Source organism: Coenobita brevimanus, chromosome 26, assembly GCF_032717465.1.
Source record: "Coenobita brevimanus isolate Jiangsu-jjx chromosome 26, ASM3271746v2, whole genome shotgun sequence".
NCBI lineage: Eukaryota > Metazoa > Arthropoda > Malacostraca > Decapoda > Coenobitidae > Coenobita > Coenobita brevimanus.
The window spans coordinates 35,148,246-35,170,695 of record NC_136979.1 but is presented as its reverse complement, the minus strand read 5'-3'; the positions used below and the strand labels follow the sequence as shown (position 1 = coordinate 35,170,695).

The window sequence follows — 22,450 nt, the reverse complement described above, 5'->3', positions numbered from 1 at the left end:
GTGAATTTACACTAACTTGCAAGCCAATGGTTTCCTATAACCAAAGAAATCATTTACTACACTAAGGGGTAACCATATAATACTACACTAGGGGGTACCCATATAACCAAATCACCTAGCTGTTAAGGTGCTCCCACTGGATGTGTCCTATTAGGGTTTCCATCCAAGAGAGGGGTAAGGTTTATTGCTCACATAATGCCAGTCAAGTAGTGACTGGTAACTTGTTTAAATGACTAGAACAAGTAGCCTAGCCCTAAAGCCTCCAGGGTCCTGATGGGGCAATAAAGGAGTCGAAGATGGATGGATGGAAAATAAGGGGAAACCATGCATTAGGACAGAAACAGCCCTGGCAGACCATGTAAAACTGTACTTGGACAGTGAATATTGTCAAACATCATGCAGAGTCATATGAACACCATGTACCACAACATTCAATATCCCTAGCATAACGTCGCTTAGCTACAGACCATCAAAGTTCACACTAAGAACCAATTAACTCTCATAAAAAAATCAGGTGAGTTGTGGGTGACAGAGTTATACCTTGTCACAACATACAGTTAATCCTCATATATATGGGGACGATACAGCCTATGTATCTCTACCAAGTGGTTTAGGTTGTCTGGTTGGGATTGCATGTAGGGTTAGAAGGGCTTGTAAGTGTGACTGTAGTGTTGGAGTGGCTTTGGATGCGTGTGTAGTCTATGAACCAAGTGTAATCGGCCTGCTTAAGTTGACTGGGTGCAAGCATACTTTATACTGTAGTATGCAACACTGGTTCAATCACAGCACCCTTTATGGCCGCCAAAGCAGTATGTGGCTGGAAGAACGCTCCCAAAGTTTATTACCCTGGCGAGACACGAACCCTCGTTCTCCCATGTACGAAAATGCAAGTGCGTGCGTGCGTGCATGCGTGCGTGTGTCAGGAGAGGAAGTTGTGCACATGTAACTAGTATTTCAAACACAAAGATGCACATAAATATACTTGGTATAGAGGGAACGGGGATCTTGTTGAAAGAAGCCTGATTGATTATGTGCTCATGGAGAGGTCGATGCTGAGAATGGGTTCATCTGAAATAAGAACTGAAGATATTGAGAGCAAGAAGCACATTAAGAGACTAGTGAAGAGGACATGGAAGGAGGTAAATAATGATCTAGGAAGAAAAATGAATGCAAATTACTCTGAATATAGGAAGTTATTCTGGAAAGAGGTGCAGAAATGTAGAGGTGACAGCGGAAAGAAATGTGAAAGTGTGAAGGATTAAGTGGTAGATTACTAACCCACGAGGATGAAGTAAGGACCAAACGGAAAGAATATTTTGAAAGCCTGATAAATGGGAATAGAGAGAGCAGAGCTGTTGTTAACATGATTGGTTTTGGGGGGGTGCAAAGAAGGAATGCAATGACAGGAAACATGACACTTGCACAGGTGAAAAACGCTGTGAAATGGCTGAAAAATGGGAATGCAGCTACGTTTGATGAGGTGTAGGCAGAGATGATTAAGGGTAGTGGAGAGAGCAGGAGTGCTTGCTGATAGGTAAGAAGGCCTGGATGAGTGAAACTATGCCAGTAGAGTGGAAAAAAGGCTGTGACTGTACCCCTGTACAAAAATAATGGTAAGCGAAGCGAGTGCAAAAATTATCGTGGTATAAGATTATTGAGTGTGGTAGGGAAGGTATATGGAAGAATTATAAAGTAAGAGAGATATCAGAAGTCCCAGTGAGTGATGAACAGGGTAGCTTTAAGAGTGGCAGAGGATATGTGAATCAAATATTTGCAGGAATACAGAGTATGGAGATGGCTTGCGAGAAGGACTATAAGGTGTTTACGGCATCCGTGGATCAGGAAAACCCATACGACAAAGTAGACAGAGAAAGATTGTGGAAGGTTTTGCATATGTACGGTGTAGATGGTATGCTGCTAGATGCCGTCAAGGGTTTTTATGATGGTAGTGAAGCATGTGTAAGGGTAAATGGGCATCTAAGTGAATGGTTCACAATCAGTGTGGGCGTGTGACAAGGTTGTGTGATGTCCCCATGGATGTTCAATACAGATATGGACAGGGTGATGCAAGAAGTAAAAACATGAGAAATGGAGAGGGCGATGGCGTTGGTAATGAATGGTGATGCAGCACTACTTGTGAATACCAGGCAAGAACTTGGTAGATGAGTGCAGAGTTTTGCTGATGTCTGTGAGCATAGCGTCTTGAGAGTAAATGTAGAAAAGAGTAAAGTGATGGTTACTGAGAGAGAAGGTGACTCCCAGTGTGATGTTACAGTGAATGGAGAGAGACTGGAATTAGTGAGAGAGTTCAAATACCTGGGTACAGTAATAGAAAGGAGAGGAAAATGTGCAAAAGAAGTGGAAAGTAGAGTGATACAAGGAAGGAAAGTAGCTGGTGCAATGAAGGCCTTGATAAGAAGCAGAGGCTTGAGTGTTGCAGCTGCATGAAGCTTACATGGAGGAGTGCTAGTGCCAACTTTAACATGGATGTGAGACTATGGTGCGGCATTAAAATGAAGTCACGAGTGAGAGCAGTAGAGACGGGACTACTGAGGAATGTATGTGAAGTACAGAGGTGGATAGGATATGAAATAATGTGATTCGTGAAAGATGTGGAGCAAGGACGTCAGTGGACGCCAGAATCGAAGAGAGTGTATTGAGATGGTATGGTCATGTAGAGAGAATGGATGGTAAAAAAAGGTATATCTTAGCGAATTTGCAGGATGGAGGAGGTGACATAGGCCAAGGAGAAGGTGGAGGGATATGGTGGATGAGTGTGTGAGGAGGAGAGGTTTGGAAGTCAGTGAGGCTAGGGGACTGACAAGTGATCAAGCTGGCTGGATGAATACTGCATGAAGAAGCACATGATCAGGGATTTGGCACTCCTCTTAATGTGACAGTGTCCGGACTGACTCTATCGGATAGTTTCATGTGAAGCTACAGAATGTGGTGAATGTTTTTTGGTGCATCAGATAGAGCCAGAATTTTGGGGGCTTAAATGGTGATTGAATGGGTGTGTGGCTCACTGGATTGGGCAAATTTGGGCTGTCTGGACATTGTTATTCCTCACCCTGCCTTAGGGTGGGAAAGGAGGTTCGGATGATGATGATGATGATCTATGCATATATATATATATATATATATATATATATATATATACACACACACACACACACACACACAGTAATACCCTGATATACAATACCCCTAAATGTGATAACCCTAGATATGATACCCCGGCCTAGCGATGGAAGAGAAATACCACCATACCCCACCTAACGATGGCCAAACCCCAGTTTAACTATGGGTTTTGATATTTTTTACTGATTCTGATGATATTTTAGACTAAAATTGTGTGTCAGGATGATTTATAAACTGTTTTTTGACTTGGATTAATGTGTTTCAGTCATCGGTGGGGAGAATAATGTCATTTTGGGGTATGGTTTAGTAAGCCTGATTTCTTCCAGACTTACAGTGCTCGTCAGAAGTATCAAGCGCCTATGGCAGGGCACGCAATACTTATGGCCAAAAAAGAATCACCCGTTTTTGGTACAAAAACTTGTGCCAGATGTTTGGGGCGCGAACATGATGTCACGAGAGCTTGAGGCCTTACTGCGCTCTGGTTGGTTCCCGCCTCAGTTGCTTAAGGGCAGCGTGAGAGAGAGGAACTCCGCCACGTCTCCTTCTCTTATTGCGCCATTTTTTTACTGAGTGTCCTGCAGTGTTTTGGCTTTCGCCACTTTGTTATGGCACCTACCCGTGAACTATTGAGTGAAATCATATCCCAGATCATTGCTCTAAAGGAGGCAGGCCACCCCACGAAGGAAATTAGTGAATTGGTTGGTGTGGCTCAATCGAGAGTGCGTAGGTGGTGTGCCCGTTTTCGAGTGGAAAACAGTGGTGACGTTCCCACAAAGAAACCGCGGTCTGGTAGGCCCAGGAAAACTTCCCCGAGGTCTGTTAATGTTTTAAAACGTGCAGTAGAGTCTAATCCTCGTGTGAGTGCAAGGAAAATAAAGGAGAGCAACCTGGAAGTGTCTGGTGAGGTTTCTGTGCGCACAGTGTCTCAAAGAGTCCATGAACTTGGTTACACAAGTCACAAGCCTGTGAGAAAGCCTCTTCTTACATGTTACCAGTGACTTCGTAGGCTTTGCCTTTGCTAACAAATACCTTAACTGGGGTGAGGAGCAATGGTTGTCAGTGTTGTGGTCTGATGAGGCAACGTTTAGTGTTACCTGTAATCGAGGAGCATGGGTGTACCGGTGCAAAGGTAGTGACCCGCTTGACCCACGTTACGCGGAAAGCATAGTTAAACACCCTGATTCACTCATGGTATGGGGTTGTTTTCCTGGTAAAGGTTTGGGGAAGCTTGTTGTGCTTCCCAAGAACTGCAAAGTGAATCAGGACGTTTATCTGGAGCTTCTTTGTGATCATTTACCAGAGTCCTTCAAGCTCACAGGTTCACGAGTGTTTCAGCTGGATGGTGCACCTGCTCATAAGGCCAAATCGGTCACCAATTGGGTTCGTGACTGCAAGGTATCATTCGTGAAAGACTGGCCAGGCAATAGCCCAGACCTCAACCCAATAGAAAACCTCTGGTACCTCGTCAAGAAGAATCTCCAAGGGAAGGACGTGAGCTCTCTGCCTAAGCTGAAAGCTGCCATTCGTGACTCCTGGGACAAAATACCCCTCCAGCACCTCAGGAACCTCGCTCTTTCACTTCCAAGGCGTCTCAGATCCGTGAAGAAGCGTAAAGGATACCCTACGAAGCACTAAAGGTAAATAAAATGCATTATTTATATGTTTTTTCAATGTTGAAAGGTTTGTTTCGTAGGAGGGATGCAGGGCGTTCGATACTTCTGACGAGCACTGTATATTTGATGATTTTCATATTTTACTTTTGGTTTCAGTGTGTTATTTACAGGTGTTAGGCTTAGGTTAGCTTCCTTTACAGCAATTAGGCCATTTAGATTGGCTTTAAACTTGTTTTTGGGATCAATTGGGTAGGTTTCGGACTTGGTTTGGGGGGAAACCCAAGGCTGATAAACGCTTCCCATTACTTTACGTGTTAAAGTACCCCCGATATACATTACACCGCCTAACGATGGGGTTTTACCTAACCAATTATATCGTTAAACCGGGGTATACCTGTCTATACATTGCAGTGACACGTGAAAGGGTGGGCAAGTGGCACGGGGACTTCAAGGGGGTGGCAGGAAGAAGCGACCATGCGTAGCTGACTCAAAACTGGGTACTGCGCACATAAACAATTGGCAGCTTCCTTGGTTTAAATGAATGACTGGTGGCTTGCATGTCACCTCAAGAATGCATGGAAGTCTGCTGGGGAGGGGGGGAATTACTCAGATCATATAAGCAATGATTCATGACTGTTAAATGTGGAAGGGGTACAGCTTCTCAAGGATCATATAGGTGAATGATCACAAAGCAATCGTATAACAATGCTGGACTGTGTATTTTCAATAAGTAAAAACATCAACTGAAAAAGCAACAAAATTTACTCTGCAGTTACCTTTCATTCAGTGTTTCCGCCATGTTCCTTCAGTACAGTATATCAATCCTTGGTTAATATAATGAAGTTGTTCGGTAAGGTAAAGGTGGTCGATATAGTTGGCATTTGGTTTAATGAGGTCTGATATAGTGAGAGAGTTCAGTGTGTTTGTAATGCCATCTTCAGGCTGAATGTCACTAATATTTTACTCTTGTTACAATCACACTATCTTATCTTATTTTAATCCTGGGAATCCTCTTGTAATTAAGGGTACAGGAAAACCTCCACCTACTCTCAAAGCTAAATAAAGCAGTGAGGTGGGAGACAAACAGAAAGAAAAATACGCTGTCCAACTGAAGCAGTTAAAAGCAGAAAAAGGATGACTTGTGCTGTGATCTTACCTGCAAGTGGCTCAATGCGGCATGGAAGGCGAGCATGTGCAACAGCATAACCTGCCATGTACATGAAGGTTGGGTCTGGTTGGGAAAAGCAAAAAGTGCTGATGAAAATATAGTTAACAGCTGAGAGAGTGTATGTGAAAAAGGCTGCTTCTGCTTTAGGGTACCATCTGAATGAAGCAGGTCTTTAGGGTACCATCTGAATGAAGCAGGTAAAAACAAAGTTATGATAGAGCTGGTGTGGCTGAGTGGTCACAGCACTCATGAGGTAAATATGACATCACAGGCTGCAGGAGAGAACAGGTGTGTGACCATATGTTATTAATGAGCTTAAGTTTTAGCAAGTGTCCCTCAACTCCCTCCCTAGTCTATGAAAAAAGGATGGCTGACTGCTGGAAAAGTGTACTTCAGTCTGCAATACACCAGTTTCATCTCCTGATGACCCTAAGGCCACAACAGCAGGAGCAACAGTACGATGAAAGATGCCAGTAGATAAGGAATCTTATTTAATCTTTGCTGCCACACAACAAATGTGCCCTTGTTATAATTTTCACAGATAAAGGATAGAATACATTCACCTTATTAACAAAACTCAAAAATATGGGGTTAAACAAGTGCATTCATCATGTAATTCCCTTGCACACCATATAAACAGGAGAACAGGACACCCTTATAAAAGTGCTTGAAGATAAGAGTAGAACAAATGCACCCTTGTAATAAGATTCACTGATGATGGGTAGAACAAATGGAACCTTGTAATAAGACTAACATATAAGTAAAACAAATGTACTCTTGTTATTACTGTACTCACAAATAAGAGGTATGTGGAAAGGAAGGCGACGGCCAAGCATCATGACTGTGGTCTGTGAGTGCCAGTAGTTGTCTATGTCAGGAAGGAAGAAGGACATCATCTCAGTGGTCCAGCCATGAAGGTAGCAGCCCAGCCAATGGTACTTCCATCTACCTCCCACAACAAATGCTGGAAAAGAAGGTACTGGTTAGATATATTTGGAAGGAATGAGGGTTAACAATGGGAGTCTCCATCCATCCATCCATCATCCAATCCTACATTGCCCCACGAGAAGCATAGGAGCTCAAGGCTAGGCAAGTTGGTCCTGACACTGAAGATGATAGTGACCAGCCTCACTCATCCCTGAGTGGCATTACGTGAGCAATAAACCTCAACCATCCCTTGGATATAAACTTTCACTGGCTCAATCCGACTTGAGCAACGTAATTGCCCACTAGACCACCAGGCACCAAAACTTGGTTATATGGTTACCACCCAGAGTTGTTAATGTTTTTCTGGTGTACAGGAAACCATTTGGCTTGTCACCCAGTGTACAGTCACCCACAGGAAGAAGGAAGAAGAAAGAATGAAGGAAAGAAAGACAGAAGAGCGAGTGTAAACTCACCCGCAGGCAGAAGGAGGAGGAAAGAATGAAGGAAAGAAAGATAGAAGAGGATGGAAGGAAAGAAGGATGGAGGAGAGGAAAGGGTAGATACCCGAGAACAGCATTACATCAAGTGAGTGGATTCTGAGTGCCCCACCTACCACCTTAACAAAAGGGGTAATAAAAGGATTTAAAATTAAATATGGTTAATTAGGGATAAAATTTGGCAAAAGTGAGGTGTGCAAAACAATAACAGACAGATCTGGCTATGACAGAGAAGACAAGAGAGAACATGAGAAGTAATGGAAGTATCAACTACTATGAAATGTGAGCAATGAAGCATAAAAATAAGACAAAGGTGGGCAGTGCAAATAAGAAGAGAAGCATATGGATGTGATGTGAGGAAATGAGGGGAGAGAACAAGGGGAATAATGAAAGGATAGACAACCATGAAACATGGCTAATGATGGATAAAACTTGATGGGGCTATAAGGTAAATTAGAAGAGAAGGATGTAGCTGTGATGAAAGGAATTTAGAGACAGATGCTGCTATGACAAGGGGAATTTAGAGAAGGATGCATCTATGAGAGGAATATATCTATTTTGGGAAGGCAGAAGAGCATCATCACCTTGGTGCTCCTATCAATCTCCCACAGTAAAAGCTGGAAAGGAAGGTGCTCCGTGGACAGACGTGAAGGGAACGAGCAGAGTGAATGAGGAAAGAAGAGAGATCCATGAAATCTAGTCAAAGAGGGATACGACTTGAGAAAGGTGAGGAGTACTGATATGAGAGAGAGGGATCTGACTACAATGACTGAAATGTATCAGTTGGGATGGACAACATTTGAGGGCTGCAGATAGGAGGGACAGGGATGTGGCTCTAATGAGTAAAATGATTTCATTATGTTACACAGCCACAATGTCATCTCAACAATAATTTTATAAACCTCTGACAATAAAAACTGGAAAAGAAGGTGCTTGTTGCATACAAACTGAGAGAATGAGAAAGTGGATGAGGGAATGAGAAAGAGAATCTGAGGACCACGAAGCTTGGCCAAAGAAAGATAAAGATGGCAGGCACATAAGATAGGTAAACTAAAAGATTAACCAACAACTATGCCATACGTTAAAGTGTGACCATGTGCCAGCCAATAATAAGGCAACAGGAGATTGCCAAAAGGGTTGTGGCTCAAGTGTGTTGGTGAATGTTGCTACTTGGGTGACAGTAAGTGGAAGGGATGGTGCGGAAGCTAACTGCCACATTAAAAAAAAAAAAAAAAAAAAAAAAAACACCTACAATGGAAGATTTTGTTCTCTGCAGACAAAGGAAGTTACAAACTTCTTGTATAAGAAATGTAATGTTTATGGTGGTGAGACATACACTAAACTCTCAATAATCCGGCGTAATTCAGCCGAGCTCTATGCCGGATATTGCATGGTGTACGATATGTAGGAGGACTGCTGGACCTTGGGAGCAAGCTGAGAAGCCTATGCCCAGAGTTGAGTAACAAAAAAAAAAAAAAAAAAAAAAAAAAAAAAATATTCGGAGCTCAGCTAGGTACTGCATTATTATCTGTCTCAACCCTCTATCTTAAAAACTTTTCCCATGAGTAAAAGATTAAACTTAAGCATAAAATGCAATAAAGTAATAATAAAATAAAGCAATACAGTAATATAGCACTGGCTGGCTATCATTGACAAGCTGGGTAATACACCTTGACACCAGATATTGCACAGAACCGCTGATTATGTCCCATTTTGGAGCTGGATATTGCTACTGCCAGGCCACAAGCACCTGATACTGCACTGGGCTGGATATTGCAACAATGCATAACTGAGAGTTTACTGTACATGGAAAGTTATGGAAGATGTTCACACATTTGAGTATACTGAAATGGGAAATAGTATGACTGTGTACAGAACTAAGTACAAAATTAACAGGTGTAAGTGAGGTGAAGCACACATACACACACACACTGAATTTCTGAAAGGGTTTGGATAAATGGATTCAGGTAAATAAGACTGGTCATTGGAGGGGAGCATGCAAAACAAACGAGAAGGGAATGTGACATCATAATGCATTACACAACCATGGCATTATGTCCTGAAGTCAGAACACAAATAGTCACCATTTAATTAATGCAATAAAACAATGCCCCCATGATTCTATCAAACACTATATATTGTATCATATTGGATAATTTATAAAGGCTCCAACATGCTTGCATGTGTCGGCCTTGGCCATCTAATAGCAACTCTCCATGCTGTTCTATCTCTGGCAGCCTCCCTATTTAGTCCCTTATCTCTGACGTCGCACTGTGTGACCTAGTCTCAGATCTTTTTCTTTCTGTCTCTCACAACCCCACCCCTGACATTCACACTTCTCACCTTCCACACCCAGCTGTCATTCTCCATTCTCTCAAAATGCCCAAACCATCTCAATCTATCACTTCTCATCACAACACCAATACTCTAGTCCCATCCTTCCTCCCAACTCTTTAATCATAATCCTAGTCCCCCCAGGCCTCACATTCAAGGAGGCACTACACATCCATCTAATCAATGTCATTTCTATATGTTTGAGCCTACAAAAATCCTCTTCCTTTACTGCCCAGGTCTCACTACCATACAGCATTACTTTTCTAACACATGCTGTATACAAATATTCCTTAATATGGAGACAGCCTGCCATGCTAACTACATAATGGATGTATATTTCCTTCATCTATCTCATTTTTGCAAGGCAAAACCACTTACATATTTACAACTGTTGAAATTTCACATCATAAAGGTTTACCACTGCTAACTGACATATTTTAAAGTACTGAACTTTCCATGTCACATTAGCACCTGCTAAAAAAAAAAAAAATCTAAAACCTATGTACTTATATAAGATATATAACAGAAATGAATATCTAAGACACAGACCTACTCTATCATATAAGGACAGAGTAACAAGATGAAAGTACAGAGTCAAGGTCAACACTTGTCCCTGATGATTCAGATAACGTGAAGGCTTATCAGATGTCCCATCCACCCCACACATTAAAGTTGTAAGGTAGACACAACAAGATAACACTATCACCAAATAATCTAACCTACTTCTTGAGGAAGGATATTCACCCTCCTAGTTATGCTGAAAAGTGTCTATGATTGACATGTTAAACACACACTACTAAATTTGTTGGAAAGAACATGCAGATGGCTTTGTGGAAAACATGGCTTTGAAACCGATGTGGCATGGAGACATAAAATACAATGAAGTGGTTCAACTACGCTGGGTAAATGGAGAGTGAGATACTATGAGTTGAGTAGTTAAGCTAATAACCATACACTATAATTTCCTGAATAGGACAATGGAATGGACTTGTGGACAAGATGGCATAAAATTTTGATAGAAGAAGAAACAAGAGAAATCTCAGCATTCAGTTATGAGGTAAATAAAGAGTGAGACAGTGTAAGCTGGGGAGTTAAGCTAGAAGAGAAAGGAGAGGCACAACAAGAATAATGAGGGATGTAATTGGTGAGTACACGAAGGAAGGTGATCTGTCAGTGTATGAGACTGGAGAAACATACACCATCTGGAGACTTCCTGTAGAAAACCTTCCCACAGAATGAAGCATTTGATAACACAGAAAGATAAATACAGTAGATGCAGATAGATATAGAGACAGATAGACAGATACTGATAACTAGATACAGGCAGGTGGTTAAACATGCTCTGCTCAGCTTCTTTTACTGTAAGGTAAGACTACATCACTAGTACAGGTAACTCGTACGGAACACGTGGGTTTCGTTCCTACCGTGCCGTGTTAGGTGCGAAATCGCGTATATTTAAACTACTCCGTATTTTGCTCCCTAGACCCCCCAAATGTGTTGTTTTGCTGTTATCTGTCACTGGTAATCACTAGAAAGCACTTTAAGTGGTTAGAAGGTTTATGTAATGTTATAACTCAGAAATACAGTACTCCACAGCAAAACTTCAACACACAAATACTGTATGTAAACATAAGGAAACATTCCGACGCCGATCATAGTTAATCATATAAATCAGGTTAACTGGTACCATTGCTTTAACTTACCAGAACAGTACATATTTAACTTACAAATGCAGTACTGTGATATCGAATGATTTCAGTACATAATCTGTTAGGAATGGCTGGAAAAAAAAAATGTTATGAATACATTTTCACCTTTTTTATATACGTTTATGGTAGATTCGAGTTATTTTTTACGTTATCGTTGTGCCCATGCTTGGAAAAGGGAGCGAAAGAGTTGAATTTTCAGTCCTAAATGAGAAAACTGCACGTCCTCCAAGGCTAGACTCTGCCACGGGAGAATAAAGTGGAGGGTCAGTCCGATTAGCAATAAGGAAGTTGTGTCACAACTTCCAGCTCCCACACCACGAGAATGGCTAAAAATAGAATTGTAATGCAGTTTCAGAACTAACATTAAGTCTAATTATTACGAATACAGATACAAAGCAGAAATAAATACGTTTACAGACGGGGAAAACGTACTTCTTCCGTCATAACATGTTCATCTTTCTCTATCATTTTATGTTCATCTTTATCATTTTACCTTGTTATTTTCGCAATATATATTGCTGTCTCGTAAACAGGGTGGTTGTTTGTGTTTTGCAAGGGAGGAAAAAGATTGTATATTCTGTCTGGGTCGAGATAATGGGTGTAACTATGTGTGGTTAGGCTTGGCCACGAGCGAAAAAATCGTACATCCACTCATCACGATAGCAGATGGCGAACTGACAGATGATACATGAGAGGGTGATGTCAAGGTCAGTCTCATGTCCCAGATTTTCGTTCACTTCCCGAAAGTTTTCACAGTTTTCTACACGTTGCATTGCATCAAATGATCCAAACCATTACAGCAAACCTGAGCAAATAGGTAAAGATAGCAAGACAAAAATGTATTTTTCTCTTATTATAAGTCTTTAACAAACAAACAAAAAAGGCAATATTCCGACGCCGATCATGGGTAATCATGTAAATCAGGTTAACTGGTTACAAGGCTTTATTTAATGCTTTAATTGCTTACAAGTACATACCAGAACAGTAAATATTTAACTTACAAATACAGTACTGCAGAAAAGCAGTACAGTAAGAGTTTAACGAACAAACAAAAAAGGCAATATTCCGACGCCGATCATGGGTAATCATATAATTCAGGTTAACTGGTTGCAAGGCTTTATTTAATTATTTAATTTGATTTAAGTGCTTACAAGTACAGTACATACGAGAACAGTAAATATTTAACTTACAAATACTGTACAGTACTGTGGAAAAAACGAACAAATAAGAAAGGCAATATTCTGACGCCTATCAAGTAAACTGGTTATAAGACTTTATTTCTTGCTTTAACGTTATTTAATAGTACTTTACGTTGCACATAAACTTACCAGAACAGTACAGTACTGTAAATATTTAACTTACAAATACTGTGCTACTGTACTCGGGAATGTCTCACTCACTGAATAATTTCCCGCCTAGATCGTCACATAATCAAAACAAACCGTGCGCTGCGGTGACGTTCGAGGATTTGATCTTTCAAAGGCCTCTCCTGCGTTAATTTGTAGTTTTCATAATGGTTCTTTAATCTTACGTTGTCTTATATGTATCCCAGCCCTTACCGTGTATAATTGCGAGCGCGTTCCGTGAGATTGTGTTCCGTGCGAGTTACCTGTATTGTACTGCAACACTTTGATTGCTTGGTGTTATATAAAATCAGGTGTCTGGGCAAGTCTTTCACTTTATTATTTTTTTTCTTTTTCTTTTATTTATCTTTACCCAACTCTAAGCACAGACTAGAGTCTATACCACGAGGCCCATCAGTTCTACATCCAACAAATGGCACCACATGCCTACGTGGACATGACATTCTAGGTACGGTGCTTTCTAAATAAAAGGCATGAATATCCTTGGAGAAGGAAGGAATGTAAAGAACATAACCAAAGAAATTGATGTATTTTAGTACTGCTTTTGGGAGTTTAATGCCAATGAACTAAATCACTACAAGTGTGCAATGAAACTGTCACAGTCCAATGTATCCAATCAGGCAAACATGTGAAAGTCTAAGTCTGGCAAGTGAAGAGTAGAGCAGAGTGAACAGGAATGTCTTCTGTCTTATCCAACACCATGATGCTAACCCTGCTGAAATGGATGTGGGGGGGGAAGGGGGGGAAGAAAAAAAAAATAAAGCAATCCATTCAAAAGACAAAGTATGACAGAAAGATGCAACATACTGTTGTGCAAAGTGTAAAAAGGACAATATGAAAGATACTAACCATGAATGAGGGTGATAAGGCCAATGAAGACGAAGCTGCATTCTGAGAGGAAGTAAGTGGGTTGGGCCTTGAACACTTCCCATGGGTCATTGACATGGAACAGCCAGTCCCAGTTCTGAAATAAAACTTGCAGTGGTAGTCTGGAGTTTGAGGCCATGTGACAATGTGCCAAAATTCAAAGAAAAGAGACTGCTGGAGGTTTCAATGTACCGTCATAGAAAATACTGTCAGGAATGTGGGGTGATCTTGTTCAGTTTAAACTGTCTGTGCTTAAGTTGATTAGCCGGAGGCTCTTCCAATCTCCAGACCCTTTTGTGTCCAAAAGGTTAAAGGTAGATTGGCAGTCTTAAATTTTTTCCATCACAGTACTGTATTAATAATAATAATAATACTGTATAATAATAATAATAATAATAATAATAATAATAATAATAATAATAACAACAACAACAACAACAACAACAACAACAATAGTAATAAAGTCAGCCAACCTCATACTATCCTCTTTAGGCATCAAGTCCTACAGTAAGACTAACATAGCCCAGAATATTTGGGGGTAGGAGACTGATGACGTATGCCCCTAGTGGCACTTTTCATGATAAAAACACCCAGTTACCAACAGGATTCAAATCACTAGATGAGGCACAGTTGCCTCCAACTCAAGTACAGTACTGTACTGGTATTTTATAATTGGACTACCAAGACTGATATGTAGGTGTGCACATCAGGTTATTATGAGGTGTACTGATAATCATGGCCAAAGATACTGAACAGCAAAGTGAAAACATACAGAAGATATAAGGACTGCCTTATGATTACACACACACACACACACACACACACACACACACACATCACTTCTTCATCCACCATTTTAAAATGATTTAGCCTGTACACCAGGAAACCATTTACTATGCTGGGCAGCAACCATATAACCAAATTATGGCCCCTGGTAGTTTAGTGGGTAATTAAGGTGCTCCAATCGGATTGAACCTGTGTAGGTTTATATCTATGGGGTGGTTGGGGTTTATTGCTCATGTAATGAGAAAAGAGATGGGTCAGGCTGGTCATTCTCATCTTAAATGTTAGGACCAACTTGCTTAACCCTGGGCTCATATGCTTCTCTTGGGGTAACAGGACCGGATGATGGATGGATGGATGGATACATAATACCCATCCATCCATCCATCATCCAAATAAAAAAGTACATAGGGTGCAAGAAGGAAGACAAACTACTATGGGAAATAAACTGCTAAAGAGGGATCATGAAATCTTTTCCAGTGAGCAAATGACCCAGTTCTATGCAATGATCAAGTAAGTGATCTGAATGGTGGTCTGAACTGATCCACAGCAAGGAATGTTAGGAATCATTAGGTAAAATCACCCTGTCTTTGAAAAATGAACCATGGAATGCACAATGTACTGACCAGCCATAATGCTATCATGTTTATTTTAATGCTAAACCATCTATACTCACTTTCAGAACAAGAAAATAATTTGGCATCTGCTGGAACATAATGCTATACAGTACTGTGCTACAACTGTCCCACTCATAGAAACATCAGTGGTGAAAGTACTGTATTAACACTCAATGGTTATTATGACTCATTCACAGCTGCATAAAACTATCAAACATTTGTTTGAAAAACCAATCAAGAACAGTAATACAGCTGTTCCAATAAAATGGAAGTTTTACAACTGAAAGATGAGAAGTGGGGTATCACAGGTACTAAGAACACCTGAGTGAGGCACTCATATTGGTAATGATAGCTGCACACTGTGCTACACTAACAAAGTAAAATTGTTTCACTTCTTAAATCACAATCATCCTACCGGATCATACCACAAAAATTGTCAGCATAATTGAGCAGGTAGCAGTTTTAATTTCTTACCTGGACGAGATAAATAAAAAATAATGAATGTATATACTGTACTCTACCTACATCCAATGAGGATGAATATATATTTTTATGGGGATGTAAAAGTGCTTAAGAAGCCAGAAGACCAAGTACAGTATATGTCTGAGACAGAATATTTCAATGGTAAGGCAAGTCATAATGCTTTACATATTTTTACGGTATCCTGAATGATAAAGGAGAGGAGAGATCCTAATGCAACTGTTGATATAAACAATATTAGGGTAGCAAACCTCTCCTACCAAAAGCCAGCAGAAAATGAACTTGAATAAATGGTTAAATAAAAAACAAAACAAACTCAATTAAAAAAAAAAAAAAAAGACAACAGTTACAATACAAAATTAATTACTGGTATAAGTGGGAGGCAAAAAAGTGAAATTTCTCTCCACTGCATTACTGTCTAAAATAAAGTATCTCATGCAGACCCATTATGTGAATGAATAACCTCCAATCAACTCATGGAGACCTGAATCCATAAGTGCAAGGTAAAGCTGTCTCTATCACACTCAGTGCACAAGCCTTTCTCAACTGCACACTGTGTTCAATCTCTCACTGCAGCATTACATGTCCATCTCACAACTTCATTTCAATATTTTTTAATATGATGACATCTTCCATTACTATCCATCTTCCACTACCACTGAGCATTACTTATTACATATCAATCATGTGCTGCAATATTTTTGAAAACACAGGCTCTGTACTAAAAAAGAGTAGCATGAAGGACAAGTATCATATGAGGCAGACAAGAAAGAACAAGAGAGATTATAAAAGCTGAAGGTGAATACGAATGGAGCAGGGAAAAGAGGGCAAGACAAAAGAATTAATAATGTGAGAGAATGCATAGGGAATGCTGAGATAAAAAAAGTTGAGACACTCAATAAGATACCATGTAAATCAAGAACTAAATCACAACATGGCGAATTTTTTGCTAGTACTACTATACTGAATATTTACAGCACTGGTAACACAAACTCAGTAGCATCAGCTGAACAGGACAGTACCCCCAAGGTGGATGGCAAGCTGGTGACAGGGAGAGCTCGAGATCCTGTTTCACCAGCCCTCATGACCTCTTCCTGATCATCTCCCTTTGCTGAACCTTTTCAGTGTTTTAATAAACACAGCCAGTAGGCCAGCATACTCTCATAAGCCTCTGCCTCCAACTGTCTGCACCACACTTCATGAACATCAGATATCACACCTTCTGTTTTCATCTCCCCTTCTTTTTATGAATGGATGAAACTGTAATCTGGTGTATGGATTATTTTTTTTCCCCTTCCTTAGTTCATCTTCTGTATAAAAAAAAAAATAATAATAATAATGTCAATACTGCACTAATCTTTAACCATTCAAGTTTCATATCTTTTCTTCTTACTGATGCTTATTCCTTTCAGTCTAAGGGTCTCTACTGAACAGCATAAAATCATCTTGTGTTAGCTAGGATGAAGGGGTTACTGACATTCATTACATCTTGTTTCATTTATAAAGGCTCCAACCTGCTTGCATGTGTCGACCTTGGACACCTAACAATGACTCTCCATGCTGTTCAATCTCTGGCAGCCTCCTTACTCAGTCCCATATCCCTGAGGTCACACTCTATGACCTCGTCCCAGGTCTTTTTTGGTCTGCCTCTCACAACTCTACCCCTGAAGTTCACACTTCCCACCTTCCACACCCAACTGTCATCCTTTTCAGCGAAAGCATGGTTCAGAATTCAATGGTATCATCAGGTATTACCCAAAATGTCTTATTGCAAGAGGTTAATCATATGAAACAGCTTAAAAACAGTTTGTTATCCATACAGTATATTGTACTCTAATGTACTACACTGTGTTCAGTACTGCGCTGTAGTAAAATAGAGCTAAAAAGAGACTGCAACATAAAGCAGCACACTGTGGCCATCCAGGACAAAAAATACTTACATCTCTGAAGGTGTAATTTGCATGCTCTTTTCCAAAGTCCTGGAGGCCTCGTGGGTTAATTTCCATGCTGCCTCTCCACTCAGCATACAGTTACTTTCTCAACTGTAAAGTGACAGGAACTGATGAAGATGCTGCAGGTAAAATGATATACACTGTCACTGATAAAGGGTACCTTCGTGTGATGACAATGGCTTACTGTATCTGATAAGATTAGTGAGAGGCAGAAAGATGAAGTGTACCACAGTTAATAGAGTATACTGAACTGTATAAGTAAATTATGTCACAATGCCTGGATGAGTGGAGGTGTACCATTATAATGGCATGGAAGAAAGTAATGAGTATTCTGTAGTACAATGATAAGTTCAAATGACCAGTTAAGGAACAGTTCTGAAACAAATTTTAATGAGCTATTAGTAAGGTGTACTGTATGGAAGAATATGGTAGTGATTGAGAAGGTCGCTAATATAGATATAAAAATATGGCAAGTGGGGAACCAGGATGTGTCCTATAAATAATTGCAGTAGGACTACTGTAATGAATGAATGTAAAAACAACTTCAGAGTTTTGCAAAAAAAGTGTCCTTTAAATATTTGCAGTAAGATAGCAACTGAGAATACATGTAAACACAACTTCAAAATTATGCAAAGAAAATATGTTATTTGCAAAGCGCAACTCACAACTGGACATGATTTCCATTGACATTTGTTTATGCACATAATATACAGTAAAACACAGTGAACCACCTACCAATATCAGAAGCTTCTACCACAGTAACTATCCCAAACTCTACCCATCCTGGTTAAACCAAGCACTCTTACCCCCCAATACAGCCTTGATATAAACACATACACACATGACATGCCTGAGGGGGTAAATGCCTACATGAATTTGTTTGCAGGTGATTCCAAAATCTATTTATCTATAACCAGATGCCTTACTCCTGTAAGAGGCAGCCACAAACAAACTGTTTCCATGTTGCCCAGTCCCAAGCCATTTTGCTGTCCTCCCCCTAACTTACATCCCCCCTCCCTCAAATACCTCTCCACTCCATCACTTCATCTCATCCTCAGTCTCACCCTCTCCCCCCCCCCTTCCACCTCACTCACACTCTCCTAGTCAGTCTCTCATTCTTCATCCTCTCCACATGGCCAAGCCACCTCAACGTTTTTCTCCTAATGCTTTCCACCACATCCACATTCACACCACAACGCTTCCCTCATTTGTTGGTCTGTCTCTGACGTAACTCCATATGCTCCTCTCAAATAACTCAGTTTCACTGCCCTCACTCTTGACTTGAGTCCTTCCAACAAGGTTCATGCTTCACTTCCCTATGTTAGGGTGGGAATTATAATACTGTGATGCTGCAATTTTTTTACTTCCATGTTCACTTCCCTATTTTATATCACTGCTTTCAATGAAGCAGCAAAATTTCTTCTCTGCTGTACCCTTTCAAGCATTTCATCCTCCAAACTTCCATTCTTACTCATCATATTACCCAAGTACAGAACTTAAATGCACTCACATTTTCCATTTCCTCATTATCCAGCCTCTCTGTGCATTCAGTGATTTCATTTCTCTCGAATATCACAACTTTACTCTTCCCTACATTCACTTTTAAATTCTGTTCTTACATTCTCTCTCAAACTCATCCTCCAAGCCTTGCAGTTCCCCTCTGTCTTCACTTAACAATGAAGTATCATCTGTAAACAGGAGAACAGGATGTTTCAAAATGGTGCCCTTTCTCACTGGGCCACTCAACATCCACTGGCCTACCTTGTATCTCTATCTCATTTATAACTCATGGAGACATGACACATCCCTGTTTCAATCCAACATTCAGAAAGAAAAATTCACTTAGTTCACCATCCACATGAACTGTAACCCTAGCATCCTTATATATACTCTTCATAACATTCAACAACATTTAGTCCATAGTTATATTTTTAATATTTTTCACATTCCTTGCCTATTACACTAAGAAGACATATGCCCCTATGATTACCACACACTTCCTTTTCCCCTTTTCCTTGTTCAGGGGAATAATTACACCTGACTGCCAATCCTCCTGGACTCTTACCTTCCTCCCAGGCCTTTTTTTTTTTTTTTTTTAATCCAACTTTGGGCATAGGCTTCACAGCCTGCTCCCAAGGCCAAGTAGTCCTCCTACATTCCATACACCTCTACATGTCACCACTTCGGCGCTAACATCCACCGTCCATATTGAATACATGCTAGGGCTGTCCCATACAGGACTGGTGTATTGGTATTAGTGGTGGTATTTTTACGACATGTCGGCAGGTCATCTGGTAGATAAGTAAAGTCTGCTTTAATGAGATTCAAATCCTTAAACTGTTCCCTGCCCCAGCACATTCTGCTGTCCTCACCCATGCACATCTTCCAAATCCATTCTACTACTATGTCCCCCATGCTTCAGCATTTCACCACACACTCCGTCAACTCCTGGGGTTTACCCCATTTTGTCTTTCTTCATTGCTTCCACTATTTCCATTATACTATTTCTTCCTCCCTTCTCATCTACCTCCTTCTCTCAGCCACTCCCCAGCCACTTAAACTAGTTTTACTTTCATTCTCTGTATTACACTGAATGATTCCAGCTGTAGAGGATTACAGAAGAACTTAAACAGGCTCACTGAAGTCAACAACAGAAGATGGGGCAATGTAAATAAATGTTATGTACTGTAACACAGATGATAATGAACAACCAATTGGAATTACAGTAGGCTATGAGAGAGGAGATGTGGGAAAAGTAATCCAGTATGGATTATCACCTGAGAAGTACATGAACAAGATAAACTGGAGGAGAATGTAAGCTACTAATGAAAATATGGATAGTTTTCAATTACAGGTATTTGCATGAAGAAATGTTGAGATTTTAGTTATGGCAATGGTAAGGCTATCATTGTGCACAGGAATTATGGCACCGGAAGACATCACAGAATTGGGTTTTTGGTGGTACTGAACACCCGTCCCAAAAATGTCTTTTTTTCCCACTTTACAGACTGGTGGGGGAGAAGAAATATCTATTTATCTATCTATCTATTGCCAGATGCCATAACCCCGTAAGGGGTGGCCATTTGACTTCGAGTTACTTGTTTTACAGGGAGGGGCACTAAAGACAAAAGAACTTAGTTTCCACTCATACGGTATGCTAGTACAAGCAAAATAATTATCAGTGATTCCTGGGGTGCTGACTGGTGATTAGAGACACTTGGTTATAAACACTTCAAGATAAACCATACAAAAAAGTCTGCTGCTCATGAAAATTAGAATATCCAACATTTGTGGTGTGATCTGAAGGAGTGGGTCAAAAGACCCACCTCTTCATCCAGGCTCACCAATGCATGGAGTTGCTACACTAGGCTACTTCTTCATTCAAGCACGACAGCTATACCCACCTCAAGGTAACCATATGCAATGGCCGCAACTGTTTCCCACCACAGCTAGCAACAACTCTTCTAATGAAGACACTGAACTTTATTCAAAGTAAATGGTAAATAAACACTTAGGTCTAGACTGGATAGGCAGTTCTCATGCTTAGGTGTAGTGGAAGTCTGGATGGTTAATATAATGTATGGTCCAGGGTGGCAAACCCCCCAGTTATTGAACCTCAGGTTTTCCTGCTCATTTTAAGTGTGATTAATTGGATTTCTATACCCATTTCTATCATAATCACTTGTGTTTGTGTTTCCCCCTCACAAACCCCAGTTTCTCACCAGCCTCCCATTATCAATGGAGAGGAAGGGGGATAACTAAAAAAATGAGTGATGTCCAACAAAAACAGATATCAGAATTAAAATAAATCACACAAAATCACATGAAAAAGAAAATTTAAGGCTCTATGGGAGTATGCTTTCTGCACCCTCGAATTCTTTTTGTCATTTTCATTCCATTGACACTATGCTGTTCTTTACTGTGGAACGCACAAACAATTTTACAGACCCTTTCAAGTATGATTTCAAATTAAGAAAAAACAAAATATTTGATAAAATGAAACCTCTGCATAAAGAAACTTTACTTTTGTCTGCAAAGATAATTTAAATATTACCATAATGAAATGGCATATATTGAGAAAAAGTTTGCAGCCAAACCTGAAACAATCCAGACACCTTAGTTTTGTAGACTTTCTTTGAGACTGGCTTTACTTTTACTTAGTATCACACCATTAGGGTTGGTGAAGGTTGATACATAAATACGGTTTTGCACCTACATACAGATTTCCTTCCTCCCAGAGGAAAAAAATATATAATGTAAACGCCGCAATATTGGGTATTTAAAACCAGCAGACAGTTGCCATGGTAACGTGACATGATCACTTCGGCTCTCTATGCCCTTCCAATGCAAATTGATTAGGGCCTTCTGTTAAATACGGGAGACCTGCCTTAATTTACGAATGAAGTCAGACTTTTACCGCACAACGCGATGCCGCAACCAAGGGTCCCCATGATTCCAGGACAAATCCCCCTCCCCTTCAAAACAAATCGCCTTCAGAATACGGACACTTCCCCCTCAAAACATTTCGCCGTCAAAACATGGACAATTCCCCATCCAATCAATTCCCCGTCCAAACATGGACGATTCCCTGTCACAACAATTCGCATCTTGGAGGATTCTCTGTCGTTTAATTAACATACCTATTATTAATCAAGAAATACCGTAATCATTAATTTTCGTGGGGAACTATCAAGGACTAAGCCCATTCAATATCGTTACTGAAACTGTGTTCAAGGCACTGTTGTACAGTCCGAGAAATAGATAGTGTCTTCCAGTTCAGTGCGAAGAAAATTTACAAATGGCAAAATACAACCAAAACCCTATTATTAGTGCGTGTTTCAGACAGTTTCGATTTTTCATTTATGTATCTGTGAGACCCTGGGCAGACATTTTTGTCTGTCTGTACCTTAGGAAGTATTTGCTCCTTTGTATTTATTTCAGGGTTATTGCCAGACAATTTTATTCTGCTCAGGAGAGACCCGTTAGGCTGAAGGTACC

The 22,450-nt window shown here is 40.3% G+C and overlaps 1 protein-coding gene across 1 annotated transcript in view; it reads right to left on the bottom strand.

Annotated features, from left to right (window-relative positions):
* LOC145394003 (uncharacterized) overlaps positions 1 to 21,117 on the bottom strand; it is a 64,142-nt gene extending 43,025 nt beyond the window's left edge. Inside the window, exons 1-5 of the mRNA XM_080267974.1 lie at positions 20,857 to 21,117; positions 17,441 to 17,542; positions 13,603 to 13,717; positions 6,719 to 6,886; positions 5,911 to 5,985 (exon numbers count right to left, since the gene is read on the bottom strand). Of these exons, the coding sequence (XP_080124100.1) occupies positions 5,911 to 5,985; positions 6,719 to 6,886; positions 13,603 to 13,717; positions 17,441 to 17,506 (424 nt within the window). The 5' untranslated portion in view covers positions 17,507 to 17,542; positions 20,857 to 21,117. The remainder of the gene's footprint in view (positions 1 to 5,910; positions 5,986 to 6,718; positions 6,887 to 13,602; positions 13,718 to 17,440; positions 17,543 to 20,856) is intronic.
* Positions 21,118 to 22,450: the final 1,333 nt, after the last annotated feature.